This window comes from Grus americana, chromosome 10 (assembly GCF_028858705.1).
Source record: "Grus americana isolate bGruAme1 chromosome 10, bGruAme1.mat, whole genome shotgun sequence".
In the NCBI taxonomy this organism is placed as follows: domain Eukaryota; kingdom Metazoa; phylum Chordata; class Aves; order Gruiformes; family Gruidae; genus Grus; species Grus americana.
The window spans coordinates 3,048,290-3,076,065 of NC_072861.1; the positions used below are offsets into that span (position 1 = coordinate 3,048,290).

General features: G+C 58.4%; 4 protein-coding genes across 8 annotated transcripts; 2 read left to right on the plus strand and 2 right to left on the minus strand.

The window, feature by feature from the left end:
• Nucleotides 1-300: 300 nt before the first annotated feature.
• Nucleotides 301-3,015, minus strand: MPI (mannose phosphate isomerase). Of its 2 annotated transcripts, none has more exons than XM_054836804.1 (8): nucleotides 2,866-3,015; nucleotides 2,461-2,588; nucleotides 2,009-2,209; nucleotides 1,763-1,904; nucleotides 1,430-1,612; nucleotides 1,131-1,304; nucleotides 781-989; nucleotides 301-638 (listed from the first exon to the last, which is right to left on the minus strand). In XM_054836804.1, exons 1-8 carry the CDS (start codon nucleotides 2,879-2,881, stop codon nucleotides 420-422), a joined length of 1,272 nt encoding a protein of 423 aa, XP_054692779.1. In that variant the 5' UTR covers nucleotides 2,882-3,015; the 3' UTR covers nucleotides 301-419. The 2 variants fall into 2 exon arrangements, with proteins under 2 accessions (XP_054692779.1, XP_054692780.1); XM_054836805.1 differs by having other exon boundaries at nucleotides 2,461-2,562; nucleotides 2,866-2,888.
• A 438-nt stretch (nucleotides 3,016-3,453) lies between these two features.
• SCAMP2 (secretory carrier membrane protein 2) lies at nucleotides 3,454-16,282 on the plus strand. 2 transcript variants are annotated; one of them, XM_054837022.1, is made up of 9 exons: nucleotides 3,454-3,619; nucleotides 8,536-8,616; nucleotides 9,271-9,360; nucleotides 10,033-10,150; nucleotides 10,783-10,911; nucleotides 11,452-11,611; nucleotides 12,105-12,206; nucleotides 13,880-13,997; nucleotides 14,751-16,282. In XM_054837022.1, the coding sequence occupies exons 1-9, from the start codon at nucleotides 3,563-3,565 to the stop codon at nucleotides 14,895-14,897; spliced, it is 1,002 nt and encodes a 333-aa protein (XP_054692997.1). In that variant the 5' UTR covers nucleotides 3,454-3,562; the 3' UTR covers nucleotides 14,898-16,282. The 2 variants fall into 2 exon arrangements, with proteins under 2 accessions (XP_054692997.1, XP_054692998.1); XM_054837023.1 differs by lacking the exon at nucleotides 12,105-12,206.
• A 164-nt stretch (nucleotides 16,283-16,446) lies between these two features.
• ULK3 (unc-51 like kinase 3) lies at nucleotides 16,447-20,713 on the plus strand. Its single transcript, XM_054837474.1, has 16 exons — nucleotides 16,447-16,611; nucleotides 16,881-17,021; nucleotides 17,202-17,322; nucleotides 17,437-17,541; nucleotides 17,624-17,767; nucleotides 17,871-17,953; nucleotides 18,061-18,216; nucleotides 18,300-18,405; nucleotides 18,524-18,564; nucleotides 18,693-18,795; nucleotides 18,941-19,005; nucleotides 19,129-19,207; nucleotides 19,285-19,325; nucleotides 19,435-19,482; nucleotides 19,586-19,640; nucleotides 19,922-20,713. The coding sequence occupies exons 1-16, from the start codon at nucleotides 16,510-16,512 to the stop codon at nucleotides 19,936-19,938; spliced, it is 1,407 nt and encodes a 468-aa protein (XP_054693449.1). The 5' UTR covers nucleotides 16,447-16,509; the 3' UTR covers nucleotides 19,939-20,713.
• A 3,302-nt stretch (nucleotides 20,714-24,015) lies between these two features.
• Nucleotides 24,016-27,563, minus strand: CPLX3 (complexin 3). Of its 3 annotated transcripts, none has more exons than XM_054836886.1 (4): nucleotides 27,349-27,563; nucleotides 26,225-26,459; nucleotides 25,766-25,853; nucleotides 24,024-24,365 (listed from the first exon to the last, which is right to left on the minus strand). In XM_054836886.1, the coding sequence occupies exons 2-4, from the start codon at nucleotides 26,383-26,385 to the stop codon at nucleotides 24,141-24,143; spliced, it is 474 nt and encodes a 157-aa protein (XP_054692861.1). In that variant the 5' UTR covers nucleotides 26,386-26,459; nucleotides 27,349-27,563; the 3' UTR covers nucleotides 24,024-24,140. The 3 variants fall into 3 exon arrangements, with proteins under 3 accessions (XP_054692860.1, XP_054692861.1, XP_054692862.1); XM_054836887.1 differs by lacking the exon at nucleotides 27,349-27,563 and adding an exon at nucleotides 26,829-27,039; XM_054836885.1 differs by lacking the exon at nucleotides 27,349-27,563 and having other exon boundaries at nucleotides 24,016-24,365; nucleotides 26,225-27,039.
• Nucleotides 27,564-27,776: the final 213 nt, after the last annotated feature.

Genomic DNA, 27,776 nt, shown 5'->3' on the forward strand with positions numbered 1-27,776 from the left:
AGGAGCAGCAGAAAGCCTCAGCATCACATTTGCAGGGGGGAAACAGCAGCTCCTAGAAGCCGGGCAGAGATGCTCAAGACCCGGGGTGCAGACCTCAGGCCTCCCTGCTGCTTCTTGGCGAGAAGGAAGAGGAGAGGTGGGGGGGGGGGGGGGGGAAGAAAAGAATAAAAGGAGTCGCCGTACGGCATTAGCAGCACCCAGAGGGGATAACGCTACGGGGATGTGGCTGCGAGAGGAGATGCTCTCGCTCCGCGCCACGTCCGAGGAGTCAGTTCGTGGAATTGCTCTCTACGCATCGGGTACGGGCTGTTTCGGGGGTTTAATAGCCGGAGGGGAAACTTCCAAGCGAGATGACTTTGCCCAGGCCAGTTTCTATCTACTCGAACGTTGAGTGATGGGGGAAGCATCCCGGGTCCCGCTCAGAGGAGGCAGCAGGCTCGGAAGAGCAGCATCCCGTCCGGCGAGGAGAGGTGGAGGGAGATGCTCTCGTTGGCAGAGATGAAGAGCACGGAGCCGCGACGCAGAGTCATTTCGGAGGCCGCGGCCGTGGAGGTGCCCACGGCCGTCCCTTGGATCACCAACAAGATGCTGGCAGAGTCCACGGCGGAGACGAGGTACAGCTTGATGGCGGGGGGGATCTGCAACGCAAAGGGTCGCCGCGGCTCGAGTCTCCCCCAGCTTTCCTTCTCTTTGGACAACTGGAAGAGGGGGGGGTCATCCCCGTTCCCAGCCTGCAGCCATGCCCCCCCGCGTCCCCAAAGCGGACCCGTCCTCGCTCACCTCTATCCTCATGATGGCGAAGTCTGGCACGGGCGGGTCGTAGAGGTAGACGCTGGGGTCGAGCTGGCTCTGCGTGGCCGGGAAGATCTTGGAGCTGCTGGGCGCCGGCGTGTAGTTGAGCATCTCGCACAAGGTGAGGACGTCGATGAATTTGGGGGTGAGCCCGGCGCGCACCGTGTTATCCGAACACGCCATGCACTCCACGCAGTCTGCGGGGACGAGGCGGTGCTGTCAGCCCACCCGCGCGTCCCGGGGTGTGCGTGGGGGGGGGGGTCCAACCTCGTGCAGGACACCGCGGCCACCCTCAGCAGGGGACAGTCCCTGCGAGGAAAGCCCACCGAGATGCTCACCTCCGTGCAGGTAGGCGTGGGGCTCGTTGGCTCCCAGGAACATGGCTTCCCCCGGCTCCAGCCTCACCAGGTTGAGGAAATAAATGGTGAAGCAGCCGATGTCCCCCGGGTACTGGGAGTGCAGCCGCAGCAGCAGGTCCCCGTTGCTCCCTGACGTGTCCTTCCCCTCTGCCGCTGCGTGGGCAGAGACCAGGCGTAACGCTGAGGGGGGTGTCCCCTCTCCTCCCCTAAAGGCAGCCCCCCCTTCCCCCCAAAAAAATGCTCTGGGGGGGGGCCGCCGGCGGGCAGGGAGGACCCACCTTCCTGGGAGATCCTCTTCACCAGCATGTTCAGCTGGTCGACGAAGAACTTCTTCTCGCTCTTCATCAGGCGGGTGAAGCAGACGCGGAGGGCTGCCGAGACTCCCCGGGGGTCGTCGCTCCCGCTGCGTTCCAGTTGTTCCGCCGCCACCTCCCCGATCAGCGCCCGCAGCTCGGGGACGGCTGCCGGGGTGGCCGGCACAAGTCATCCCCGGTGGCCGCTGACCACGGGCGAGCCCGGCACCCCCATCCCGAGGTACCGCAGCCACCGTCCCCGCCCCAAAGGTGGCATCGGGGTCCGACCTCGCGACCGCCCTCCCTCGCCGTCCTTACTCTGGAGGAAGGAGACGATCTCCTCCACGGGCCGAAAGCCGCACAAGCCTTCGAAGGGGGTGAGAGCGACGGCCATTTCGGGCTTGTGGTTGGCGTCGGGGTAGTGCTCGGGGAACTGGGCGTGCAGCTTCGCCGCCAGCTCCTGGAAGAAGCCGGGGGGGGCGGGGGGGAGCTGGGTGACCTCCCTGGGGACACGGGGTCCAGCCGGGGCATCCGTCCCGCCCTCGCCCCGGGGTTCTTCCCTACCTTGTTGGGGTGCGCCTGGATGGAGAGGGCGGTGTTGACCGACAGCACCTTGAAGAGGAAGGGCAGGCGACCCTGGAAGGCATCCTTCACCTTCGCCCCCAGGCAGGCGGGGTTGTTGGCGATCCACTGGCCCAACGTCTTTTGGGGGATGCGGTTATCCCGGATGACGGCGTCGCCCCGGGGGTGCGCACCCATCCAGAGCTGCAGGAGACAGACAGACAGACGGACGGACGGACCCAACGGGGATGACTTGGGCTTTTCCGGAGGCTCCTTGGCCCCGGAGTCGATCGATGCGGCCACGGGGGCTGAGTCACGCCGGGCTTCTCCTCTCCTCCTCCCCCCGGAGGGGGGCTATAGGGGACAGGCAGGGGATCCGCATCCCTCCCTGAGCCGGTTGGGACGGACGCGGGGAGGGACGGGATGACGGGACGGACGCGCGGCTGAGCACTCACCTCCGCGTAGGGCTGGTCGGGCTGGATGCGGACCAGGGGGTCGCTGCTGACCAGCAGCTTGGCCACCTCGCTCTGCAGCCCCAGCTTCCCCCAGGAATAGCTCTGCACGGCGCAGGACAGGGGGAACACTGCGGGAGGGAAGCCGGACTTTGAGGGGGGGGGTATGTGCAGAAATAACCCTCTGCCCCCCCAAAAAAAACCCACACACCCCCCCAAAACCCCACCCCCCCAAAAAAAAACCCCACCCCCCCAAGCACCCCAGGTAGCCCCAAGCCCCGCGGGTGTACATTGGGGGGGGGGGTAAAGCATCATATAGGGGCTTGGGGGGGGGTGCGGTTTGTCCCACGCGAGGGTCCCCATCCCCACGGGGGTGCCCCCCCCGCTCCCCCGCCGGGGCCCGCTCACCGCGGATGTCCGCCATGGCACGGCAGGGCAGGGCAGGCCGGGAGCCGTAGTCCCAACGGCGGCGGCTCCGGTAGCGGCACCGCCTCTCCCGGCCGAGCGGGGCGGGGCAACCCCTATGTGCACCCTATAGATGCCATAGGGGAGAGCGGGATGGGGCCGGGAAGGTGGCGGGCACCGGCGCTGCCCGCGCGAACCTCTGCGGGGGCTATAGGGGGGTATTCTATAGGGGGGTATTCTATAGGGGGTATTATTCTATAGGGGGATATTCTACAGGGGGTATTATTCTATAGGGGGATATTCTACAGGGGGGTATTCTACAGGCGGATATTCTATAGGGGGCGGGCTATGGGCCCTATAGGGGCACCCCCCGCAGGACCCGGCCCCCTCAGCCCCCCGCACAGGCCGCTCTATAGGTGCCCCCCCCCCGCTATAGAGCGCGGCCCCGCCTATAGGGTTAAATCCCGCCCCCCCCGCGCGCTATAGGCGGTGTCCGCCGTTGTGACGTCACGAGGCCCCGCCCCCGAGGGAGCCGCCCATCCCGGCGGGGTCAAAGAGCCTGCGCGGTGTGGGGTGTGCTCTGAGATCACGTGGCTGGCGGCGCAGGCGCCCCGCTTGCCCCGGAAGTGCCTGGCGAGGCGGCGGTGGTGGCGGCGGCGGCGGGAGCTCGGAGCGGAGCGGAGCTGCGGGGATCGCGCCCATGTCGGGCTTCGACACTAACCCGTTCGCCGACCCGGTGGACATTAACCCCTTCCAGGTGGGTACCGCGCCCGGGCGACCCCTTCTTTCCCCCTGCCCGCCGCCGGCGGGACGTGGCATTGAGTGAAGCGTCGCTGGCCAATGGCGGCGCCGCTTCTCCCCGCCTCGGCCAATCAGGGAGAGGGGGCGGGATTAGGAGGGGGCGTGCTGGGGCCTGGACCCCCCACCCGGGACCGGGCCTCCCCCTACCCAGGACCGGGGCCGTCGCCCCCCCCCTCCCTCGGTCTCGCTTATCCCCCTCTGCCCGTGGTCTGGGGTCCCTCCCAGCCCCGGGGGTCCCCTCTCCCCCTTCTCCAGCCCCCCCCCCCCCCGGAGCGGTGTACCCCAGCCGGGCCCACCCCGGCTCTGCCCGCAGGCGCTGGGGTCCCTTCCCGCTCCCGTTTCTCCCCCCCCCCACCACCCCCGATTCGAGGAGGGGGTCTCACATCACCCCCATGCCCGCTCCCAGTCGCCCCCCTGCCTCTCCAAGCTTTGAGGAGTGGGGGGGCTCAGCCCCAGCGGTGCCGCCCCCCCCCCCCCCCGCTTCAGGGGATGCCAAAACACTTGTGGATAGCTAAAATTGTGGAGGTATTTAAAATAACCCGGCGAGGGATGTCTCTTGGCTGCGCCATGCGGTGGTCTGACCGACCGCTGGGTCTCTTTGGGGTCTGTTTTTAACGTGCTGTAGCATCAGTTCTTAAAACTGAGTCCAAAAAGTAAAACTGCACCTTTTGGTTCTGGTTCTTAGGGGGTCAAAGCGTGGGGTTCCCTTTAAGGGTCCTAAAGGACTTGGTCTCCTTTTCAGTGGGTTTTCACTCTGGGATTAACCTCCGTGTTCAGAAACGTGGGGTCACTTATGCAGGGAGTTGAGCGGGAACAGCCTCTTGGACCTGATTTGCGTGGCAGCGGTGTGGAAACGAGCGTCTGGGCTTTGACTTTTATCAGCGAGCGACTGCGGATGCTGCTTTACCTTTGTTGTTTGGCTGGGACATAATCTGCAGGAAGGGCTCATTTCCCGACCTCTGATTTTTGTGGTCAAGCTAAAGTGAAACTATTTGGTGATGGGGCTCAGCGTTTTGAGGAATTAAAGTGAAATCGGAAGGAAAAAAAAAAAAATCTTTTCGCTATGTCACTGTCATTTTACCGTGTTCTCGTGTGGCTCGGGAAGGGTTTGGATGATTGTGTTCCTGTAATATTCCTTCCATGGCGGGGGGGAATATGGGGTGGCTCACACCTACAGTCGCTGTTCCTGTAGGGATTTATTGCTTTGGCACTGGGGAAGTAAATATTCTGCTGCTTTATACCCATTATACTGCCCCGGTATCTGACCGAACGGGGCCGTGCTCGTGCTTTACTCACTGTTTAAACAAAAAAAAAGATTGGATGCGATTTACAACAGGTAACTCTGATGTCAGGCTTGCTTTTTAATGAGGACAGACGTACGTCATGGATGCCCCCTGGCTCTTTGCCGATACAGCCGGTCTTTGTGGCAGGTTTTATATCCTCCTCTTGGGAGGGTGAGGTTTTGTGTTCACCTTTATCTGTGTTTTTTGAAGAAAAACTCCCCCCGGTCATCAGCAGCTGGATGTGAGGAATTTCCAACTGCTACTGCCCAGAGCCTCGAAGCCTTGTCTGTCTGATTTAAAAACGGCATCTCGCAATGTAGGACAGCGCTGCCCTGGTCTAGTAAATCTGATAAAACAAGCCCGTTCCCTGCCGGGGTTTGGATCCACGTGCTGGCGCGGTGCTGCACGGGGCTGGGGGAACGCTTTGCCTGCCCGGCAGGTGCCGACATCCCCTTCCACGTGCTCTGGAGATCTTGCCAAAAGACTAGAAGTGTCTCCGCCCTCCCAACCTTGTCGCGCTGATGATTATCTCTTGGGCAGAGCACCAGGGTTGTCTTTCCTTGTTGCGGATCCCAGCGTAGCGCTTCTTACTCCGCAAATCCTGACGTAACTGGGGATCTTTGCCTTTAAAGGAGACTTTGTTCGTGATGATCAATAAGCTTGGTATAAAATAAGGTGGTTTGATCCCGTTACAAATACCTCTGGCTCATCTTGCTGTGACTTATTCGAACTGGTTAATAAGAGATGATTAACTGCCTTCGTTTACTCAGTAACCTGCTACAAGTGGCAGCTACTTCCAAAACTTTAACGCAAGCTTCAGACAGGGCTGGAAACTTCCGTCCTCTTTAGAGATATCGATACCAAAATCTTTGAGGTATCTCTCAATGCATCTTCCAGGCAGCCCTCTGAGGTCCCGCGCCAGTGGCTGATCGCGGGGCTGGAGATATTTGGGGCGGTTACTGTGATATTTAGACAACGGTGTAGGAGTTCACCCAGCAAGTGGGGGATCTGTTCACTGGAATTCTGCAGATCGATCGAATAATTGACTTGCGAGCATGAAATTTGTGGCCGGACGTATTCATTAAATCAATATTAAATTAAGTGGAACAGCTGGAGAAGTAAGAGAGCTTTCAGGTGCTCAGGCTTTTCCTTAGCTCTGAAGCAGGAAAGAAGTTGAGAAGAATTGTTTAACTGGGGGTCTGAACAACTAAATCCTGCAAAAGGAAAGGCACGTGGGGCCTTGGGAGCAGAGGAGACTCCCGTTACTTCCTTGGAGGAAAGGGAGAGCTGGGTAACGTGGCTTCACGTGCTTGAGTGGCTGAATTAAGTCCCCGTTTCCACATTTCACAGCCTAAAGGATCAGGCTTGTGCTTGTTTCAAGAGGGCCGACTGCCTTTTGCGTCGTCACTTGCAGGAAACAACTGTAAAATGTGAAGCTTGTGGGCAACTTCTCGTTCATCTCCTCCGCGTTCCTCATGCTTCCTTATCCTTTGCGCTGCGTAGTCCAGGCTTGCGGAAGCCGGTGCCTTTGTATCCCCCCTTATTTCACGGCTGCTGTTTTCCTTCCTGCCCCATCCGGGGCACAGGGACACGTGTCCAAACACACTTCAGCTTTGTTGCAAATTCCGTTCTCTTCGTATATCTATTGTAGACACGCTTGCACAATAGCAAGTTAAGCCGAGCTGCCTTGCCTTGGTCGCGCTGCCTAATGAAGTAATTTATTTCTTTTTTTAAAGCCACGTGATAAGACGAGAGGTGGTCTCCCTTTGAAACAGAGTTGTCCTGCGGCTGGAAGCAGTGAAACGGTGGTGCTGCTCTTCCTGCCCTGCTCAGGCAGCCTGCCCTTTCGTGAGCCTCTGCTTAATTTAGGAGCTTTCTTTTTGAGTGGAAGTGGGCGACGGGAAGAAAAAAAAAATAGCAGTTTTGCCTCGGTGTTGTAGCGTTTCTCCTTATTTCCGAGCGCTTTCCTCCCAGTTTGACTACTGAAGCTCTTCAGATGGTTAGGTAGCTTTTACTTCCTTCTTCCCATACCATGAAGGGAGTTTGTCTTCCTTGTGCCATTGTCTTCTGCTGGACTTCAGTCAGGCTGGGACCTCGCCTGGTCTGGATTAAAGGGTATCGTGCTAGCGCACAGCAGCTATCGCGCATTAACTGATTTATAAGCTTGTGATGACAGCGTCTGTGAAACTGGTTAAGCTAAAGCCTCCGGAGGAGCAAGTAGTGACATAAAACCCATGCCTCGAATCCTTGCAGTCCTTATTTCCAGTGTGGCGGTTTGGCTGGTGCTCCCCATTTTCACTGCCGTGCCCGGCTGAGGAGTTGTACTTTATCAAGCAGCATCCGAATCCTCGCCCGAGATCCCTCAGCCCACGGTGATTCATAAACTAGTGCGACCTGTTGGCGGAGGGAGTGCCTGCTATCGAGGAGATGTGTGAGGTTACTCATTAACTGTTCCGTATGCGTCTTGCTCAGCAGAAGGCTGCGCTAAAACCCCAGGGAATGGCTCCGGAAGGTTTCAGACAACCCAAATGTCTTCTGATTCGGTCAGCCTCGATTGCTTACTCTTACCTTGTCACAGCTTCAATTGCTTCTTACCCCATTAACCACTAAATTAAAATGACTGAGCTCAAGACATGAGTTGCTGGGGGAGGGAGGAATTAAAAGCCACTTTGTAATGCTGGGTTTTGGTTTTGGGTTTTTTTTATCCACACCCAGCTATCAGATTGCCAGGCTGTTCTTGCAGTAGGATTTCCGAGTTCAAAAAGTACCTTGTTTCTGTAATTAGTCGAGGGAGAAGCACTCCAGAGGTCCAAGTCTGGCTATCAAAGAGGGATCTTTTTATGGGAAGTAGTGTGTATGAAAGAGAAGATAAAAATAGCTAAGGTAAGGGAAGAAAGGCGTTTTCAGTAGAGGTGCAGAGAGCCTTTTTTTAAATACTTGGACTATTTGATAGAGACGAGTGGGAGATGCTGTGAGTACAGGTGAAAAACCTCCAAAAGGAATCGGTGTCACACCTCCAGCTCAACTTCCCTGGGTGTTTTACCTTTTCAGAGTAATTGTTGGCATCTCAGCTTGCTGGTCCAAATGCCCTGGGGTGGCAGCTGACACCTATCAGCCAACACCAGTTGTACCTGGCAACTGGTTTGGTGGGGCTCTGCTGCGCTCTGTGGATCCTCGCCCGTTTTTGCAGTGCAAGTGAGGTTTGGGAGGTGATCCGGGGTGTCCGGCAACGGTCTCAGTGTGGGCGAATGAATTAGTGTCCCGCTTTGAGTGCTTGGAAATTAGGACTATGGGGTAGTAATCTGCAGAAAGGGCTCCTGTGCCAAAAACATGTTTGTGATTCTTCAAATATACCCCTTGGCTGAACAGGAGATCGCTTCTGCCCACAAATCTTGCCTTGCTGATCATGTCCTTGGTTATTTAAATTCATTGCCAGCAATGAATTTACCATTCACCCGTGGCATGGGTGTGTTTTGCCCCATCCTGTTCCCAGTTAACAAGCAGATGGAGGGCAGGCAATGTGGACAACGTCTAAGCTAACGATGACCTGTGTCCGACGCCGATTTGTCTTTGCTCTCTCTCTTTTCAGGATCCCTCGGTGACACAGCTCACAAACGCTAGCCAAAGTGGCTTGGACGAATTCAACCCCTTTACTGAGAGCTCCCAGCTGGTATGTGTCACGTGTCTTTACACTTGGTGGTGGTTTTAGCAGTGTAGAAGGTCCCATGGTAGGCTCAGCTTAAAAGAAAAAAAAAAGGGCGCGAAGCGTTCGCAGCTGATTTCCCCACCGACAGTAGTTGCGCGCGTGGCGAGCTGCGAGCGACTGCTCCTGCACTGGAGTGCTAATGAACTCTCAGCTGGAGCTCTCCGCTCGCATGGAACAGCTTCTCTCAAAGTCGCTGCTGGCTCGCCGTAAAGCTACGTGAAGTGTGAAGGGGAAGATGTTTTGTGGCAGGACGCATCAATATTTGTTTGGTCTCTGGGTTGGGAGCTGAACTGCAGCGGCGATGTCGTTGATGGATCGCTGCAAGAACTTCATTCTTATTTCCTGGCTGCTGTCGGGTGTGAGATGGGAAAAGGAGAACAGGAAACCAGGGTCAAGCAATAGTTGCGGTGCAAACAACCGATCAAAATCCCTTTTTGTTTCTCCTTTGCCTAATACCTGTAATCCTCAGGTGCGTTAAGGCACTAACAAACTTCTGAAAATGCGGAGTTGCTTCCTGCTAGTGCTTTCTGTTTTAGTAGCGCTAAAACTTAAACTATTCTTTGCTAAAAGCAGCAATACGTAATATTTTTTGCCTTGTTTCTTGTGATTTCTGTGCAGACAAATGCAGCGCGGACGACGCCAGCCACGCAGCCCTCGGGCCACTCGCAGCCTGCTGTTCTGCAGACGTCCGTGGAGCCCACTCCCCAGGTACGGCATCCCCTCGCTGCCGCCTTCCCGAGAGCTGGGCTGGAGAGCGTGAAGGAGCTCCCGTGGGCCTCTGGAGGCCGGCGGGAATAGGAAGGGAAGGGAATTCTCTGGGGTTGGCTGTGGGGAGCTGCAGGGGATCTTTAAACTTGCATTTGGACCTGTCTTGTGAAGCAGATCACTGTAGGGAATAAATACACGCGATTCTTTTTATGCCTTTTCCCTGCCCCTCTGGTGGCAGAGCTCGTTTTGCCTTGTATCCTGTTTGCTCTGGCTTCCCTCCGCAAACACCGAAATGTTTCCTGCCAATGCTTTTAGCTTAATTCTGGTGGCTGCTCAGTCCCGCTCGGTTCCAGGAGTGTAAATGCAGTCTAGCTATACGTTGCAGCCACTGCTTAAACTGGCTGGCAAGTACCCGACAGCCCTGTCTTCCCGTGGGATGAGAGAGGAGCATCTGGGTAGGGATCTCGGTCTTGATTTTGTCCTCCAGCAGGCAGGCAGAACGCCTCAAGATGTTTCAGATCAGCCACGGGTGTTCCGCTTTCAAATTGTCCTCGACCCTTGCTGTTGAATTTGCCTTTGCTTCCCTCCCGGTTTGGCATCTGGTGTGTTTGCTGGCGGTATCGCCGCTGCCTCGGTTAGGGAAGGACTTACCTCTTTCTCCCCTTACTTTAGGCCGTGGCAGCGGCAGCACAGGCTGGGCTTCTTCAGCAGCAGGCAGAACTAGAGAGGAAGGCAGCCGAGTTGGAGAAGAAGGAAAGGGAATTGCAGAGTAACGCAGCCAGCATTAATCGTGAGTAGTGTGCGAACTTTTTTTACGAGCCGCGTGTCTTTCCTCTAGTCCTTCACAGCTGTGGCAACCCTCTTGGGACTCAGTCATCCCATAGCTTACAAGGTGGGAAAAGAGCTCAGAGATGAGATGCTGGAGACGAGCTCTGGTGGGTCTCTACCCTCGGCACCTGCACGTGGGCACCTTAGATTCTTCAGCCACCAGCTTCGTATCCGTGTGCGAGCTGTGGTGTGATGCTTCTCCGTTAAGGCTTTTCACCAAGAGCAATAAAGCTTTTTTTTCCTAGTCTCAAGGCTCTCTTAACCACAGCAAAACAAGATTTTTTTCCCCCCAATCTTGGCTTTAAGTGGCGGAATCGGGACTTGTAGTGCTGAGCGGCGATGGCCCTTTGGCCGTTGCAGGGGAATTCTGCCTCCCACAGAGGAAAGCCCTCAAACCGGGCTGGTCCGCTTCGCTGCTGCCAGCGGAGTTAATGCCTCCCTGCTGCGCTGCCTGCTCAAACCTGCCAAGAACTAGCCTCTCCCAAGGTTTTAACGTCGGTGTGAATGAATGGCTGCTTGGAAATTGTGGCGTGCGAACGAATCTTTCAATGAGAGAAGAACAAGTGAAGAACTGCTCCTTTCTCCTTTCCGCAGCGAGGCAAAACAACTGGCCGCCTCTCCCCAAGAAGTGTCCGATCAAGCCGTGTTTTTATCAGGATTTTTCTGCAGACATCCCAGCTGACTACCAGCGGATATGCAAGATGCTGTATTACTTGTGGATGTGTAAGTAATAGCTCGAACCACAATAAAAATTCTTTCTAAGAAGATTCTGTATGAAATGCTGAGCTTTGACATGCAGTAACATTCTGTAGGTGTTGTCTGCAAGGGTAAAATAATGTCTCTTTTCACCCTTTTTTTTTTTTTTTTTTAATGAAGGCAAATGTAAAAGGACTCCAGTGCTTTGGGAATAGCTCATTCGTAACAGATATTTGATTGTTTTTAATGGAGACTTTAAGAACTCTCCTGAGACTCCGAAAGACAGGGAATAGCACAATTCAGAGATCGGGTGCAAAAGAAAATCTGTCAATTTTGGTGCTCTGAAAAGTTTTAAGATTTGGTTGTAAGCAGCAGGATCGGATGAGGTTCTTAGGTTAAGCTCTGTTTCCCTTTCAAGGGAGAGAAGGAAATGAGATGGCCCAAAGGCTCCTTAATTTCTGCAGAGCTCCATGTGTTCATGGAGAGATTAGGGATGCTTGGAGAGACGTCTGAGTCTTCCGAGAATTTATAGATGTATTTTTTTTCTCTCTCTCCCATCCCAAACAGTGCATTCGATTACTCTGCTCCTAAACCTGCTCGCTTGCCTGGCGTGGTTCACAGTCCAGACGGAAAGAGGAGTAGACTTTGGTCTCTCGATCCTGTGGTTTATTTTATTCACCCCTTGTGCCTTTCTCTGTTGGTACCGACCAATTTACAAGGCTTTCAGGCAAGTGCTATTTTCTTCTGTAACTGGGATGTATCTTTTAGCGGGAGGAGCTTTGGTTTTATCTGTTCCAATCATATATTGCCTGCAGGATTTTTCCAGCTTTTTGCATCGTTAGATAGATCAAACCCCCTTGTTCCTAAACATATTAGAAGTATCTGACAGAACTTGATTATCGTGGATCTTTTTCATCTTGAAATCCAAGCCTAGCCAGTCCTAGGGTCCTACTCCTCATTAATTGCTGAGAAACTGTTGCGTTGAGCTTAAGGAAGCTGCCTTCACCCCATCCTGCGCTGGGCGGGGTGGTGGTTTTGCGATACGCGGCGGACATGCTGCAAGTTGTATTGCTGCCTGAGTTCCCTCTGAAATCACCTCCCCTTAGCAGCTTTCCCCCAGAGAAAGGGCTTCGCTGAAATGATTTCCCCCCCCTCTTAGAGAAGGGAGTTTGCAGGGATCACGCACCTGGGTTTCACTCCTGCCGCCATCTCTCCTGCAGGTCTGACAGCTCCTTCAGCTTCTTCGTCTTCTTTTTCATCTTCTTCTGCCAAATAGCAATCTACATCATCCAGGCTGTCGGCATTCCTGGCTGGGGAGACAGGTAAGCTTGGCTTCGCGTGTCACGGCCCTGCACGGATGCCTTTCCTCACCAGGGCTGTAACTGTCAGAAGCTTTGGGATCCGTTTCTGAGAGCTGTCTGTTCTTTCTCCTGTGGTTTTCCTCTCTCGCCTGATACACAGCTCTGGCAGATCCCAGCTGGGCCGCGTCTCTCTTCCCGTCTTAGTCCCAGCAAAGGCACGTACCTTTTCCTCCAGTGCCAAAAGGAGCCCGTGGAATCTTCCGCGCCTCCCCTGCTGCCTTCCCCCTCGCTTAAAACACGTAATTCTTATCCCTTCTTGACGCTGAGCCTCTAGTGTTGACCGCATCTGCCTTGTGTTAAAACGGAGCCCTCCCTGATGGAGGCTGTGGTGGGGGATCTCTGACTGGAAGTCTGGGTACAGCTTCGCTGCTAGCAGCCTGATTCTGTCCCCAAACTCTTCCTGAATTTCCCTCGAGCGTGGTGTTGGTGTGCTGTGCTTCAAAAAATAAGCAGAGAGGGTTTTACCCTCGCCCTTTCTTGATGGCATCGTACAGAAGGGTGACTCTGGGCTTCTGGAGTGGGTCCAGTGGGCCTCTTCTCAGCAGTTGCTCCCTGCCGTGAAAGCACCGGTTTTCTTTTCGCCTTGCTGCGTTGGCCGCAGATCAGATTCCCGAGTTACTGTGAACAGTGAAAAGGTTAACAGCTAGTGGTTTTCCCCTGAGGGGGAGCCTTCAGGTGATGAGCTCGGCGAAACTGTTGTCTATTTTTGCCCGCTGCCTGCAGAACGGCTCATGGGCAAAGCTGTCCTTGTGCTCCCTCCCCTGCGAGCTGCTTTAGTCATGGGGGACTGGGAGGGGGCACTCCGTTTTTAGTCTGGCTTTGGAGAGCGTGCGTTGAGCTTTCGGCTACGTTTCCTCAAGCCAGACAGCGCGTTTATTTTTGGCTGTAGTGCATGGTGTGCCTTTTCCGCTTCCTTGTAATGAGCAAGAAGTTGTGCAGCACATCAAACGGGACGCTTTGGCTCGCTTGATTCCCTCTCTCTTGGTGACACACGGGTTCTCCGGTTTAGCAGTCAGAAAGATTCCCTTCTCCAGCCCCCAGGAGGGTGTTTTGAGTGAGGCATCTCGGTATTTTCGCCCACATCAAGCCCTGCTAACTCCCAGCATCCGCCCTACCCCTTCCCTTCAACCACTTTTCTCCTTTCTGTAATTCTAACTTCATCCCTTTCTCTTCCTCCCCCTCCCAACACTTAACATCCCTGACCATGCAGAGCTGTCACGGTGACGTGTAGGTCTAGGCTCCAGATCTGCCAGCGGATCTCTTCCAATTTAGATGTCCCAGCCTATCTTTACACTACTTGGCTGAGAAGGTGCCCAGGGAAGTGACTTGATCTCTGACGGCGCCGAGGATGTTGATTTTGCTGCTTTGGGGGGGTGGGCTGGGGGCCAGGGCTGTGACGCGGGTGGGGTGAGCCCGATTCTCTTTTGTGAAGAGGTGGATTGCTTCTAAAAATGATAATGGGAACTGGCCTCAAAACAAGTGCCTGGATGAGCTCTGGGTCCCTGTTTCCCCAGCCGTGGTTTCACGCTTCCCTGTAACCTCCCAAAGGCTCTTGCGTGACTGTCGGTGCCTCTTCTCCTCCCACGGCTCGAATGTTCGCCGTGCTCACCCCGCTCTCCTCTCTTCCTTCGCAGCGGATGGATCGCAGCGCTGTCCGAGCTGCATGGGAACCTGGCCGTGGCTGTTATCATGATGGTGGTGGCAGGATTCTTCACGCTGTGCGCGGTTCTCTCGCTCTTCCTCCTGAAGCAGGTGAGTCGCTCGGAGGCGAGGTCTCGGCCGAATCGCAGATCTGCAGGTCGGGCTGCTCCAAGGGTATCCTGGGGTTGCCACCTCCTTGGACGCTGTCCCAAATTTCATTGACATCAAACTTCCTGCACCTTCCTTTAGCTTGAGGTTGAGCAGAGGAGGCCATCGCTTCGTTCGGGTATCCAGGGCTTTACGACCGCTGCTACCGCAGTGTTGTGAGACTTCTCAAAGCCTGGCGGGATCCGAACCAGCGTCTACCCGCTGGCTCCTGAACAGAAGCTCCCCCTTCCTCCTTCTGATCGACCCCACAAGGGTTGCTTTTCTGCGATTAACGGCAGAAATGCAGCTTTGGGGAAGGCAAGGACAGGCTGAACTGGTCCTGTTTCTATACCTTCCTCCTCCTTTTCTCCTAAATCATATCTTGAAGGAAATAGCTGATGCTTGTAGCCGCAGGTCCTGTGAGCGTATGTAAATGCAGAGGTTAAGCGTCCATACCATCACAGTGCAGGGAGAGGAAGTTTTTGGTCTGATAGCCACCATTTTGCTGAGAGCTCCGCGTTTTCCAGCGAATGAGGGTCTCCTCGAGCAGCATCGCGTGCTGGATGAGATGGAGCCGATGGCTCCAGCCCATCCTCTCCAGCTGCCAAGAGAGCTGGTTAGCGACGGGGCCAAGGAGGAGTGGGGAGAAAAAAAGCAAGGTGTCAGCAGAAAACCCACAACTGCATGCTGATTTATTTTTCTCCTTCTGTTTCCCAGGTGCATTCCCTGTATCGGCGCACGGGAGCCAGTTTCCAAAGGGCCCAGGAAGAGTTTTCCCAAGGCATTCTCACCAACAGGGGCTTCCAGAATGCAGCCGCTGGGGCGGCCTCCTCAGCTGCACAGAGTGCTTTCCGGGGAAACTAGCCTTTCCCGGGGCTGCCTCCCCCTTGCTTCCTCTGCCATCATCACCCCAACCTTCATTTTTTTTTTTTTTTTCCTAAAGATGCACTTTTTGGGGGTACCATGTTAGCTCTGTGATGCCGACTCCAGATAAGAAGAGATCTGGTTTGTTTTGGGGTTTTTTTTGAGCTTCAGCTGGCCTACGTTTATGACGATTAGTTTTCCCTGTCTTGTTTTAGGGTGCGGGGAGACAGGGGAGACATTCTCTGAAGCAAATATATTTCTCTATCCAGGACATATCAAGTGTTTGTCTCTCTTCCTCCCCTCACCCTGTCCGTAGCAGGAAGGCTAGGGGAAGCAGGTTTTTCGATTTTACTGTCTCTTCTATTGGCCTTTGCTATGAAGATTTTGATTATCTGCTGTTTTGGGGAGGGTTTTGTAACTTGCATGTAGTTTATGTCATTAATTTTAAGAGTGAAAACTGTACTTTTGGTTTATTACACTTACACGATGCTGCATTTTGACTTCTTAACCACCTGGCTTCCTACGAGTCGGGGTAACATGGCATGAAGGAAAACCTGGGAGCAGAGGGTGGGTTAGAGAGGAGGGAAAACTTCTTTCTCCTTGTCCGCCCCGTGGCAGATTTCCCCTCCGCTTCCAGGAGGATCCTGGGGGGTTCCTCTGCCCTCCTGCCAGCACCCACCGCCCTGGGCCCGCAGGGAGAGAGAAGGGCTCAGTGGAGGCAGAGTCTTCACTGTGGCCTTCAAGCAGGGGAGGGAGGGGAAAGGGAAATTTTGATTTTTGTCGTTGGACTCGCCAGCCCCACTGTTGCAGAGCGGCGGCGCCAAAGACGCCGGCTCACCCACCGCCCCGTGCCTGCGACGTCCTTCTCCAGCTAACCCTGAGAGCCTGCCAGCCCTGAGGAGCATGAATGAATTCATCTCCAGGGACAAATCCCTCCCTGCCTTCCTCCTCCCACCTATTTTTGGGGTGGTTTAGGTTTCCCCCCCCCCCCCCCCGTTCATCCAGGAAAGAACTGGTTGGATGTGTGTTTACCTTTCAAAGCTGCCTCCAGAGATGGGATGTCCTACAGGTGCCAGTTGTGACCAGGCGTGATGAGGACGGTTTCCCCTGCCTGCATATGGATGCTGGAGGGGGTTTTTACTTGTGAGGACTTAATTTCTGCATTGCCCCTGGCTGTCCCCTCCTACCCAGCAACGGGGGGTGGCATTTTGTACCCCCCATCCCTCGCTGGCAGGTGCCCTCTTACCCTCCTCAGCCAGAAACGGGTGGCTTTACACCCCCTTCCCCCTCTATTATTAAGTTGTTCCCCCCTCCCCCTCTCGGCGTCTGATCTTTTCATGTTTAAAAAATAATAATTGATAATAAAAGTGTAAATGTGCGCGAAACGAAGTCTCGATTCTGCCTGCGGGCTGGGGGCGTGGCCAGGAGCGGGGGCGTGGCCAGGAGCGGGGGCGTGGCCAGGAGCGGGGGCGTGGCCAGGAGCGGGGGCGTGGCCAGGAGCGGGGGCGTGGCCAGGAGCGGGGGCGTGGCCAGGAGCGGGGGCGTGGCCAGGAGCGGGGCTCGCCGGGAAGGCGGAAGCGGTGCCGGTGCCGGTGCCGGGGTCGGGACGGGCATGGCCGGGGCTGGCTGGGCCCCGCCGCGCCTGGACGAGTTCATCCTCACCGAACGCCTCGGTGCCGGCACCTACGCCACCGTCTATAAGGCCTACAGGAAGGTAAGGCCGGGCCTGCTGCGGGGAACCCCTCCAGCACCCCCAAATCTGGCCCCCCGCCCCGCGGGACCCCCCTTTTTCCCAGGGCACCAGCCCCATAGCCCCTATATGGGACCGGCCGCCCTCCTCCTGTCACCCCTCTCCTGTCACCCCCTTGCCGGGGGCTCCTTCCCCACGCGGGACCCCCTCCGGCAGGCTGGGGCGGGCCCCCCGGGGTGGCTGTTTTTTGGGGGGGTGGGGGGGTACGCTCCGGGGTTGGCTCCCCTTGGCAGAGGGACACGCGTGAGGTGGTGGCCATCAAGTGCGTGAGCAAGAGGAGCCTCAACCGGGCGTCGGTGGAGAACCTGCTGACGGAGATCGAGATCCTGAAGACCATCCGCCACCCGCACATCGTGGAACTCAAGGACTTCCAGGTGGGGCTGGGGGGCACCTGGGGGTGCGTCCCTGGGGTCCATCCCGGCTCCCCAAGGCTGTATCCCTGGGGCTGGGTGCCAGGATCCGGCCAAACCGGTCCAGGCGGACCGTGCGTGGGTGGGATACGCGGCGGGACCGGCCGGGGCGGCGTGACGGGGTCGTCCCCCTTTGCCTCGCAGTGGGACAGCGACCACATCTACCTGATCATGGAGTTCTGTGCCGGGGGGGACCTCTCCCGCTTCATCCGGATGCGCAGGATCCTCCCCGAGAAGGTGTCACGCATCTTCCTGCAGCAGCTCGGTAAGGACACCCTGCCCGGCACCCTTCCCGGGGGATTTTTGGAGGGGGGGTGGCAGGACAACAGCGGCATCCATCCCCCCCCCGACCTTGCCACGTGCCTGTCTGCCCGCCCAGCCTGCGCCCTCAAGTTCCTCCACGACCGCAACATCTCCCACCTGGACCTCAAGCCGCAGAACATCCTCCTGAGCGCCCCGGAGAACCCCCAGCTGAAGCTGGCAGGTCAGGACAGGTCCCCGGCGAGGGGCTGGGGGTGGCCGTTCCTTCTCCTCACCTCCATCTCTCCTCGCCCTCTCCCCCGCAGACTTTGGGTTTGCGCAGCACATGTCGCCGTGGGACGAGAAGCACGTTCTGCGGGGGTCCCCTCTCTACATGGCCCCCGAGATGGTTTGCCGCCAGCAGTACGATGCCCGGGTGGACCTGTGGTCGGTGGGCGTCATCCTTTATGGTGGGCTTTTGCTTTGACCCCACCCGGGGCTTGGCTCAGGGCCGGTTCCCCCCTCTCCATCCTGCCCCCCGCCACCCCCGCCGCTCCTTTTCCCTCCCCGCAGAAGCGCTTTTTGGGAGGCCGCCCTTCGCCTCCCGCTCCTTCGCCGAGCTGGAGGAGAAGATCCGCAGCGACCGGGCTATCGAGGTAACGCGGGGCATAGACGGAACCGGGTGGGATCTCGCAGCCCGTCCCCGTGCCGGGGCTGCGGCGGGGCCGGTGGCCTCAGCCCCTTTTTCTTCCCCCCCCCCCAGCTTCCCAGCCGGCCCCTGCTGTCCCCGGAGTGCCGGGATCTCCTGGGACAGCTCTTGGAGAGGGACCCTTTGAAACGCATCTCCTTTGAGCGCTTCTTCGCCCACCCTTTCGTGGATATGGAGCACGTCCCTGGCCCCGAGAACCTCTGCAAGGCGGTGAGCGGGGTGCTGGGGTGCCGGTCCCCGGGGCCGTGGGGCCGCTGAGCCCTGAGCACTCCCCCTCGCCTCGTGTCCCCCAGACCAACCTGGTGGTGGAAGCTGTGAAGAAGGATCAGGACGGGGACGCCTCCGCCGCCCTCTCCCTTTACTGCAAAGCCCTGGAGTATTTTGTGCCGGCTCTGCGCTGTGAGTCCACCCCGGGGGGGCTGCGTGGGTCCTGGGCTGTGCTGGGCACGTTTGGAGCGGGGGGGGCCACCCCCACCCACCCCCCTACCCCCCAGTTTTCGGTCTCTCTCTCCCGCAGATGAAAGCGATGCTCGCCGAAAAGAAGCCATCCGGGCCAAGGTGAGCCAAAAAACCCCCGGGGAGGTGAGGGACAGCATCCCCCCGGCTTAACTCGGCAAAATCTGTGTCCCCCCCTCTCCCGTTCCCTGTGCCCCATGGCGGGGGTCCCCCCACCCCGCTGTGGGCAGGTGGGACAGTACATCTCCCGAGCGGAGGAGCTGAAGGCGTTGGTCACCTCCAGCAACAAGAACCTCCTGCAGCAAGGGAACCCGGCCAGAGAGATCCTTAAAGGTAGCGGATTTTGGGGACACCCCCCCCACCCCCGCCACCGCCACCACCCCGATGTTGGCGGAGCAGGAAGGGGGGGGCACCCGGCGGGGTTTCGGGCTGAAGGGTGCCGCCCCAGGGTGCTCCCCAAGTCAACGTCCCCTTGTAGAGATGGCCAAGGACAAACCTCGGCTCTGTGCTGCGCTGGAGTTGGCCTCTGCCGCCATCGCTAAGGTGAGTCGTGCATTTTTTGGGGGGGGGGAGGGTCCCCTCAAACCCAGGTGGGGAGGGAGCCGGTGTGTCGTGTGTGTGTGTGTCCCCCGCACCTGCAGCCCGGCCTCTGGGCTTCTCTTGCAGGAGGAGGAAGGCGAAGACGACGGTGACACCCTGGAGCTCTACCAGCAGAGCCTGGGCGAGCTGCTGCTCCTCCTGGCCGGTGAGTTGCGGGTGCCGCGGCGGGGGTCAGATCCTGCGCCCCGCGGCTTAACAGCCGCACCCCTCTTCCCCCTGCAGCGGAGCCCGCAGGGAGGCGACGGGAGCTGCTCCACGCCGAGGTGGGTGCCGGTCGCGGGACAGCGGCGTGGGACGGCGGCGCGTCACGGCGGCGCGTCCCCCGTCGGCGCGGCTTTGAAGGGATTTTTCCTCTCTCTCCCTCTCCGCCAGATCCAGACCCTGATGGCCCGAGCCGAGTACCTGAAGGATCACATGAAGGTACGGCTGCTTGTAGGGGGGGCTCCGGAGCGTGGTTTGGGGGGGGCTCTGGGGGATGTTTGGGGGGTTTGACGGTCCGAAAAACGCTCCTCTTCCCCGGCAGATGCGGGAGGCGCAGTCCATGGGCAAGGAGGCGCTGGCGGAGCCCGTCCGGAGCAGTGAGTCCCCATCTCCGTCCCCTCTCGTCCCTCGGCGGGGGGGCTTGGTGACAGGGGCCGGGGGAAGTGTCCCGCCTCGGGGCTGCGGTGGGGAATAACCCTACGGGGATGTTCCCGCCCCCACGCACCCCCCCTCTCCCACAGCACGGGGTCATCCGCTGCGCGGGAACCCGCCCGGGCCGGGTGACAAAATGTGTTTGCACCCACTGAGTGTCCCCCGTGTGTGTGTTGTTGTGTCCCCTGTGTGTGTGTTGTGTTGTGTCCCCCCCTCCCCGCCACAGCCTGTACCTTGCAGTGACGCCCGGCCGGCGGGACGCCGCTCCCCTCCCCGGCACCGCCATGCCAAGAGATGCCGTCGGCGCGGCGGAGGGAAGACGAGGCTTTCGTCGGGGTAACCGCCCGGGGGGGCTCGCCCTCAGGCTCCTGCCCACGGGGGGGTCCCACGGGTCCCCGATGGGCAGAGCCCCCTCCCAGCCCCGCGTCCTCCATCTGCTGCCGCAGCCCCCCCTCCACGGCGGGTGGGATATTCCACTCAAATTCCCTTCGCCACGGGCCGGGGATTTTTATCCCGGCAGAACATCCCCGCTGTCAGTCCCGTACGGCTCTCGCCTTTTCAGGCCGGATGTTTCTTCCGCCTCCTAAATTCTTTTGGGGGTGGGACAGGGGCAGACCCACCAAACCCCACCGGTAGCTCCAGGCTGTTGGTGCCGGCAGCAGGCAGGGGGGTCGGGAACGCTGCCTGCTCCTGCCCTCCGCTGTGCCTTTTCTCACCCAGCAGCAACTACCTCTGTCGTACCGGAGCGCGGCGGGTACCGCCTGCCTCCCTCATTTGTGTCACGAGGTGTTCCCGGTGCTTAGCGGCGGGGGCGTTGATCGATTGCGAGCCCGCGCTCCTCGGCCGGGTATAGCGGTCGGATAAAACGAGACGAGCAGAAATCAATCGCAGAAGTCACTTTTTTGGGGCGGTGAGTTCCACCTGTCCTGCAAAGCAAGGGACTTTTCTCCAAGTCTACTCTATTTCGAGGGAATGTAATTTATTTGTCTTTAATAAACGTTTCTTTTGATTTCTCCAACTCCTCCCATCTCGGGTTTGTGCTTTAAGAGCCCAGAGGGATCTGGGGAGCCCTCAGCCCTCTCCCCCTGCCTGGGACCGGAGCTGGGGGGGGGGTGGTGTCCCCCCCTCCTCTCCTCCGCGCTCCCCGGGGCAGCCAGAGCAAGGTCTGACCTTGTTTTCGCTTCACGTCTCGCCGATTCCACGCGCGCGTGTAAAGCATCGGGCAGAACGACACGAAAGGTTACGTAAAAAATCACTTTTTTTTTTTTTTTTTTTAGGTTTGTACGGCGGGTGGGGAGGTGTGGGGGGGAAAGGCAGAGGGGCTGGAGGAAACGATGGGGTGATTTTTTTTTATTTATCTTTTTTTTGGGGGGGGGGGGGCCCCCAGCACAGCTCCTTCTGCGGCTGCTTTTGCCCCCCGACGTGATTTCTTCAGCCCTTCGCCGGCTGCTCCGAGTCGTTGCTGGGAGAGCTTCCCCGGGGCAGATGTGCCAAGGCCTTTTTATGTCTTTATTTTTTTATTCTTTTTCTTCCGAGCAGAGATTATATCCTGAGGCTTTAAAGAGCTTTCAAACCCCCTGCCCTCCCCCCGGCCCGTGGCTCGCGCAGAGCCGCCGGGGACGGCTGAACCGGCTGGCCGCGGCAGCCGGTGCGGATAATCGCATCTGCCTTTACGCTCTGCCGAAGACGCGGCCAAATCCGGAGGGTTTTGGGGGTTTTGTTGGGTGGGGGGTTTTTTTTTTTTTGGGTGGGTTTTTTTTTGCAAGTCTCTGCAAAGCGAAGCGGGCTGGAAGGGAGGGAGGCACGAAGCGAGCAATCCCCGACCTGGCGATGCGAGTTCAAACGCTTTTAAAAGCACGAGGGGGACGTGTCAGCGTGCGGGGCCAATCCTGGGCTCTCCTCCGGGTTCTTTAATCCGGATTAATCCCCGTAGCGGGAGCAGCGGTGCGGCGACGCTGCGGCAGGATGGATGCTCCATGCCTGGGGCAATTTATTTGGAACCTCGGCAGAGATCCGCCAGCGCCCGGTAAGGGTTTGCTCGGATAAATCCACCCCAAAAACCTGGCCCCATAGGTTGGGGAATTATAGAGGGGTTTCTAGTGTAGGAAAAAATAAAAAATAAAAAAAAATTGTTTGGTTTTTTTTTTCTGCTTTAATCCGCACTCATTCTTTGCTGTAAGGTTTTTAGCCCGTGTGTTAATGCCCGGAGCGGTCGTAGGGCGTGCAGACAGCCGGGAACGCTCGGGGAACGAGGTGCCTCTCTCGACGAGCGCCCCGGCCCAAAAACTGGAAGCATCCTCGAAGCTCAGGACGCTTTGCCGGGAAACGCTCTACGCCGAGGTTTAAAGTCGCGGAGCCGAGCTGGGAGAGCGCGTGCCGCTTGCTTTTCGCGCTCCCGGGGGGGGGGGGGGGGCGCGGTGCCTCCTAAAATAAAGCCGCCGAGCTTCGCGCGGCTTTTGCGCGGCGGCACGTGGGAGAGTCCGCGGGTGGGTGCAAAATTAAAGGTGGGGGAAAGGGTCCTGGTGGGGTTACGCCGGTTACGGGTGGGGATGAAACGAAGGGGTTCGTCCCCCAGCACCCCCCCCCAGGTCTGCGCCGGCCGGGGGGATCCCGCTCCCCCGCAGGGTGTTTTATCGCTCGAGCCTCGCCGTCGGCTGGGGCTTTAGGGTAGGCATGGCCTGATCCTGCAGTAATAGTAATAATAATTAATAAAGTAATAATAAATAAAAGAAGAATAATAATAAAAGAATAATAATTATTATTATTCCAGATTCTCAGCTCCCTTCCGTGCGTTCTCCTGGCTGACCCACTCTTCCCCCCCCCACCTCCCCTGCAAAAGTGAATCGCGGTCAATCATCGGCTCCGTCGGGATTTGGGGCAGTGAATTCCCAGCCTGTGCCAGGTCTTTCCAGGAACCCACCGCCCGCCGGGATGTTCGCAGGCCAGAGCTGCTCAGGTGTGAAGTCACACCTGTATTTATCGCGGAGACGTGTCCTTGCTCGGAGCGGCGCCGCGGACATCCCGCAGTGCCCGTGAGACTGCGCTGGGGAGCTGGGGTGCGATCTGAAGGCTTTTTTTTTTTTTTTTACTAAAATAGCCCCCCCCAAAAAAAAAAAAATTCTGTGAAATCTGGAGTTTTCGCTTGTTTTTCAACCAGGCTGCTGACACAGAGGTGCTCGTAGCGTCCCTTTGCTTACGAAATACGGCGATACCCCCGCCGCAACCAGGCGCGACGCTTTTTCTGCCGGGGGATGCTGCAAGAGATTTCTCCCTTGAGCTCCCACCGGGGTGTCCCCCCCACCCCGCACTGTAAAAGGGGATGCGCTTAATCTCTCTGCACCCCTCAGACCTCGGGGCACCCCAAAACCTTCCTCAGAAAATACTGCTGGAGGAGAGAAATAAATGCATAGACATCTCCTGGTATTTATTCCACCGGTTAGAACAGCGCGGCGGCGCGGGGACGGCGTAGGAGACAGCTGAGCACAGCACACGACTACGGCACGACGGAGGAGGAGGAGGAAGAGGAGGAGGAGGAGGAGATTTTTTTTTCCCTTATCACTTTGTTCTTCTCCTGGAAGGAACGAGGGACACGAGCGGATCCCACCCCGGGAGATGGAGGGTGCACCGCCACCGCCGCTGCGAGGAGGGGTCGGGGCGGGTTCGGCTGAGCACTGAGGAGGGGGTTTCATTCCTCTCGGGCGTCAAGTCAGGATTTATCCCTCTGGTCCTCAACGCTCCCCCTTCCCGCTGGATCATACAGCGGGTCCTGACTCCTCTGCGAGGGACCCTCGAGGGCAGCGGGGCTGGGGTTTCGTGCCCGGACAGGATGTTATTTCCCGTGGGATGTATGGGATGTATGGGACACACACACACACACGCACATACGTGTTTCTCGTCGTGCCTCGTCCTTGCCAAGCGAGTTGGAGCCTCCCTGGCGTTTCCAGGAGGCTCGGTCGAAACGCATAGGCAGAGACACGGCGTACGGCCACCGTTCCGCTGGAAAGCCTTCTCCTTCCCGTGCTGACGTGGTTCAATAACACTCCAAGGTCGCTCGGGGCTTTCCTTCCCTGCAAACCCCCCCCCCCCTTCCAGCTCTCGCTGCAGACACCCGCTGCCCCGGGCACAGGAGGAGGCGTTGGGGTACGGCGCGGTGTCGGGGGGGGGGGACACGGGGACACACGGACACACACACACACACACGCATGCTGGCTCTTTGCTCTAACCTCAGACCGGAGAACAAAAACGAAAGCCACACACATCAGGGACATCTGGGTCAGGGACTCGAGGCTTCGCACGGCTCGGAAGGACCCGGCTCACACGAGGTAAGGGTGACGACACCAGTGGGGTCCCCGCTGCAGGCAACGGCCACCGCCAGACCCTTCGCTGCGTCCCCCTCCCTTCTCTCCCACCGTCACGTCGACGGGGAAAGGGGGGGGTTGGCCGGGTCACATCACGGAGCATTTCTCAGCCGATTGCTTCAGGTCCTCTAGCGTGGCCGAAGCTTTGTCTTTCAAGGAATCAAGGTCCAGGTTCTGGATATTGCTGAGCTGGCCGATAACCGAATTCTTCTCTTCCTCCTCTTCGTTGTCCTGCTCGATCATCTTAGCCAGCTCTTTGGGCAGCTCCACGTCACCTCCCACCAGCTGGATCTGGTTGTCATCCGTTTCGTTCTGAAACGGGCCGGGAGAAAGTCAGGAGTGGGATGCTGCAGGTGGGGAAGGGGGGGGGGGACGACACTAAGGGCACGCGCTGCGAGGTTCACAGCGGGTCTGCGTGAGCTTTGGGCCGTTTTCCCATTTTAAGATGCGCGTGGGTCGGTCCCTGGGGCTCACGCTCATCCTCACGCTCTCGGTAGGATGCCGACGCGGAGGGAACGCGGCCGAGCGGAGCCCAGGCACCCGCCAACGGACCCAGCAAGAGCCGAGATGAAAACCCGTGTGTGCCAGCATCGGTATAAATCGGCTTTCAGCTCGCATGGGAGGTTTAGGCACCCAATTAAGCTACGCGTATGGTTAACGACTGCTCCCATCGGAGATCGGGGTCGGCTCTGCGCCGGAGAGCCGCAGGGAGACTTTGCAAGAGGCAGCCTGGCTGCCAAGCGGGATCAGTAATGAGCGGAAGAAACTCGTCGAAAGATTAGAAGGGACATCTCGAGCACGAGGAAGCAGCAAAAGGATCGGGGGGCCAGAGCTGAACGAATGCCCCTTTCCCCCCGGAGGAAAAAAATAAAAGGAAAAAAAAAAAAAACCCCAAAACCCTCCACCTCTTCTTTTTCTGCCTTTTCTCGCTTTTGGCAGGGGCAAAATCAAATCTCCAGCTGTTTATTTCCTGGCGATGGAAAGGGGGGGTGAGAAGCAGTGGGGTGTGCATCCAGGCTGGCTGAACAATATCAAACAATCCGAACAATATCCCTCGGCTTAGCCGACCTTTCCGAACTAAAATTAGCCCGGCTCCAATTTAGAGTCTTCACCACCGAGAGATTCTTGTTGAATAAAGGGTGGGTTTGGGGGGAGAAGAGCTTGTGGCAATTCCAAGAACGGCTGAATTAGCCTTGATTAAATTGTTTCGAGTGAATCACTCATCGGGTGGAAGTTCCAAAATAAGAGTTTAGCTGGGAAACCTTTGCCAAATAATCTGGGGAGAGGGGCTGGCTAATCCAGCCGGGAAGGTGTAACTCCGGCTCCGCTCCCGGCGATGGGGTTGGGAGTCCAGGGTGAAAGCGGCTTTCCCTCATCCGGCTGGATTTAGGGGTCAAAAGAGAGGAAGGGGGAGACCAAGCAAGGCGGAGGGTGTGTGTCGGGGGTCCCGCTGCTTGGGGCTGGGGGCTCGCGGTGCTCGGGGGCGACGGGAAGGGGCTGAGATTTGGGTGGAAGGATGGTGGGGTGTGGGGTGTTTTTTAGGAGAACCGATTTGCACTTGGGCTTCGTAGCCCAAAAACCCCACCCAGCCAAGGGTCTCGTCTGTCCCCCCCCATGACCCCCCCCCCCGCGGGGGCTGAGCTGGGGCTTGGCTCCGTGTGTGTGTCTGTGTGTGTGTGTCCATGTGTCCGTCCCGCCATGCCCGGCCGTACCTTGGGGAGCCTGTACTTGTCGCGGAAGTGGGACCTGAACGTGGCCCTCTCCGCCTTGCGCTGGGCAAACTGGGCATCTCTCTCCATCCTGCGAACCACACAGCGCAGTTACCGCCAGCCGGTGCCCCCAGTCCCTGGGTTTGAGCATCCCTACCCCCCCGCACCCCCAAACCCGAGTACCCCCCATCTCCTCTGCAAAGCCCCTCTTCCCCACGGTCCCCCCCCCTACACCCCCAGCACAGCCTGAAAGGAGAAAACAATCCATCTCCCGGGCGAGGAAGCGGATTAAGGGATTAGGGGGGGGCTCATTAAACTCCCTGCCGCCCCCAGCGCTGCGTCCCCCCCAAACCCTCCCATGCATGGGATGGGGGGGGGGGGGCTGCAGAGGGAATGCCCCCATCCCCTGTCGGGATCCCGGGGGTCCAGCGCATCCCGGTACCCGGTGCCGATCTCACGCACTTCTCCTCCACCAGCTGCCGCTGATATTCCTCGTACTCCTCCCGGGTCATGCCCTGCGCCTCGGCCGGAGTCTTCTCGCCCTCGCTCTTCTCCTCGCCGCCCAGGCCGCCCGTCAGGTTCTTCAGCTGCCCCCCCACCATGCTCTTCACCATGAATGCCATGGTCACGGTCTCGGGGGGCCGTGGAGCCCGGGGACCGGTGAAGCACGGGGAGCCGGGGTGCGGAGTTACTGGTGCTGGGGGAACTGAGGTTAATGGGGAGATGGGGTCCTGGGGTACGGAGGAGAGGGGAAGATGGGGATGCTGAGCTGCGGGGGAGCCCGGGGAACCGAGGAACTGGGTACCGGGGAGCCGAGGTACGCTCGGTGCCGGGAGCACGGAGTTCGGGGGAAGCCGGGGTGCTGCGGGTGTGAGCCCCCGGGGAGCCGGAGTACGGGGTCACCGCGGAGCTGGGATCAGCGGAGACGAGTTCCCGGGGTGCCGGGGTGCTGTGGAGGTGAGTTTCCCCGGGATGCCGTGAAGGTGAGTTCCCGGGATGCCGGGGTGCTGTGGAGGTGAGTTCCCCGGGATACCGGAGTACCGAGTTACCGAGGATACCGGGTTACCGAGGAGCCGGGATGCTGCGGAGCCGCGTACCCCGGGAACCGGGCTGGCCGGGCCGGCGGGGATCGGCGGGGATCGATCGGCGGGGATCAGCGGGGCCGCATCTCCCCACGGCCCACGGCGGGGCCGGGCTGGCCGGGGTGCGGAGCGGAGCGGGGCTGCCGGGGCTGCGGCACCGGGGCACAGACTGCTCCGGTGTGTGCGCGGCGGCTCCGCCTCCCCCCGCCTCCCCCCGCCTCCCCCCGCCTCCCCCCGCACCCCCCCCGAAAGGCAGAGCCGCCCCCCCCCGCCTCCCCCCCTCCACCCCCCCCCGCCCCGGGAAAGACCCCCCCGGGGTACAGGGGATGGGTTGAAGCCAAGGTGGGGGCTGCCCTTTTCGTTATCCCACCGAGGGGCTGCGCCGGAGCAACCCCACAGAAACAGCTTTTATTTTTTTCCCCCCACTTTTTTTCTCCCCCCCCCCCCCCAAAACCTTTGGCTCTGCTGGAGGAGAAGCCGGGATTGAGCCGCCTGCAGAAGTACCGTACGCCACTTGCAACTGTTGTTCGCTCGTAGCTGCGAAGATCTAAGGGCTGGCGCGCCCAAAAAGCTTCGTTCCTCTCTTTCCTAGTGGGATTAATGATATTAATTAATTCTAATAAAAGCTGCTATCAGTCCCCGGCCCAGGGAGCCGGGCGTTTATCGGTTGGAGGTCGAGGACGGAGCAGGCATCGATTTTGTTGTGTAATTCCCTCAGCCCCTCCAGCTCTCCTGGCTCCCATCCTACCCCCGCTCCCACTCCCACTCCTGCTCTTTCCTGTGGCTGCAGCCGTACCGTGGGCCTCGGGGAGTGAGCAATTAATGGCATCAGACACGCACCTCCCTTCCAGATGGCCAGCCTGGCTTTAACATACATTTCTCCCTTTTTTTTTTTTTTTCTTCTCCGCTCATGAAAAAATGAGAGCGGATCC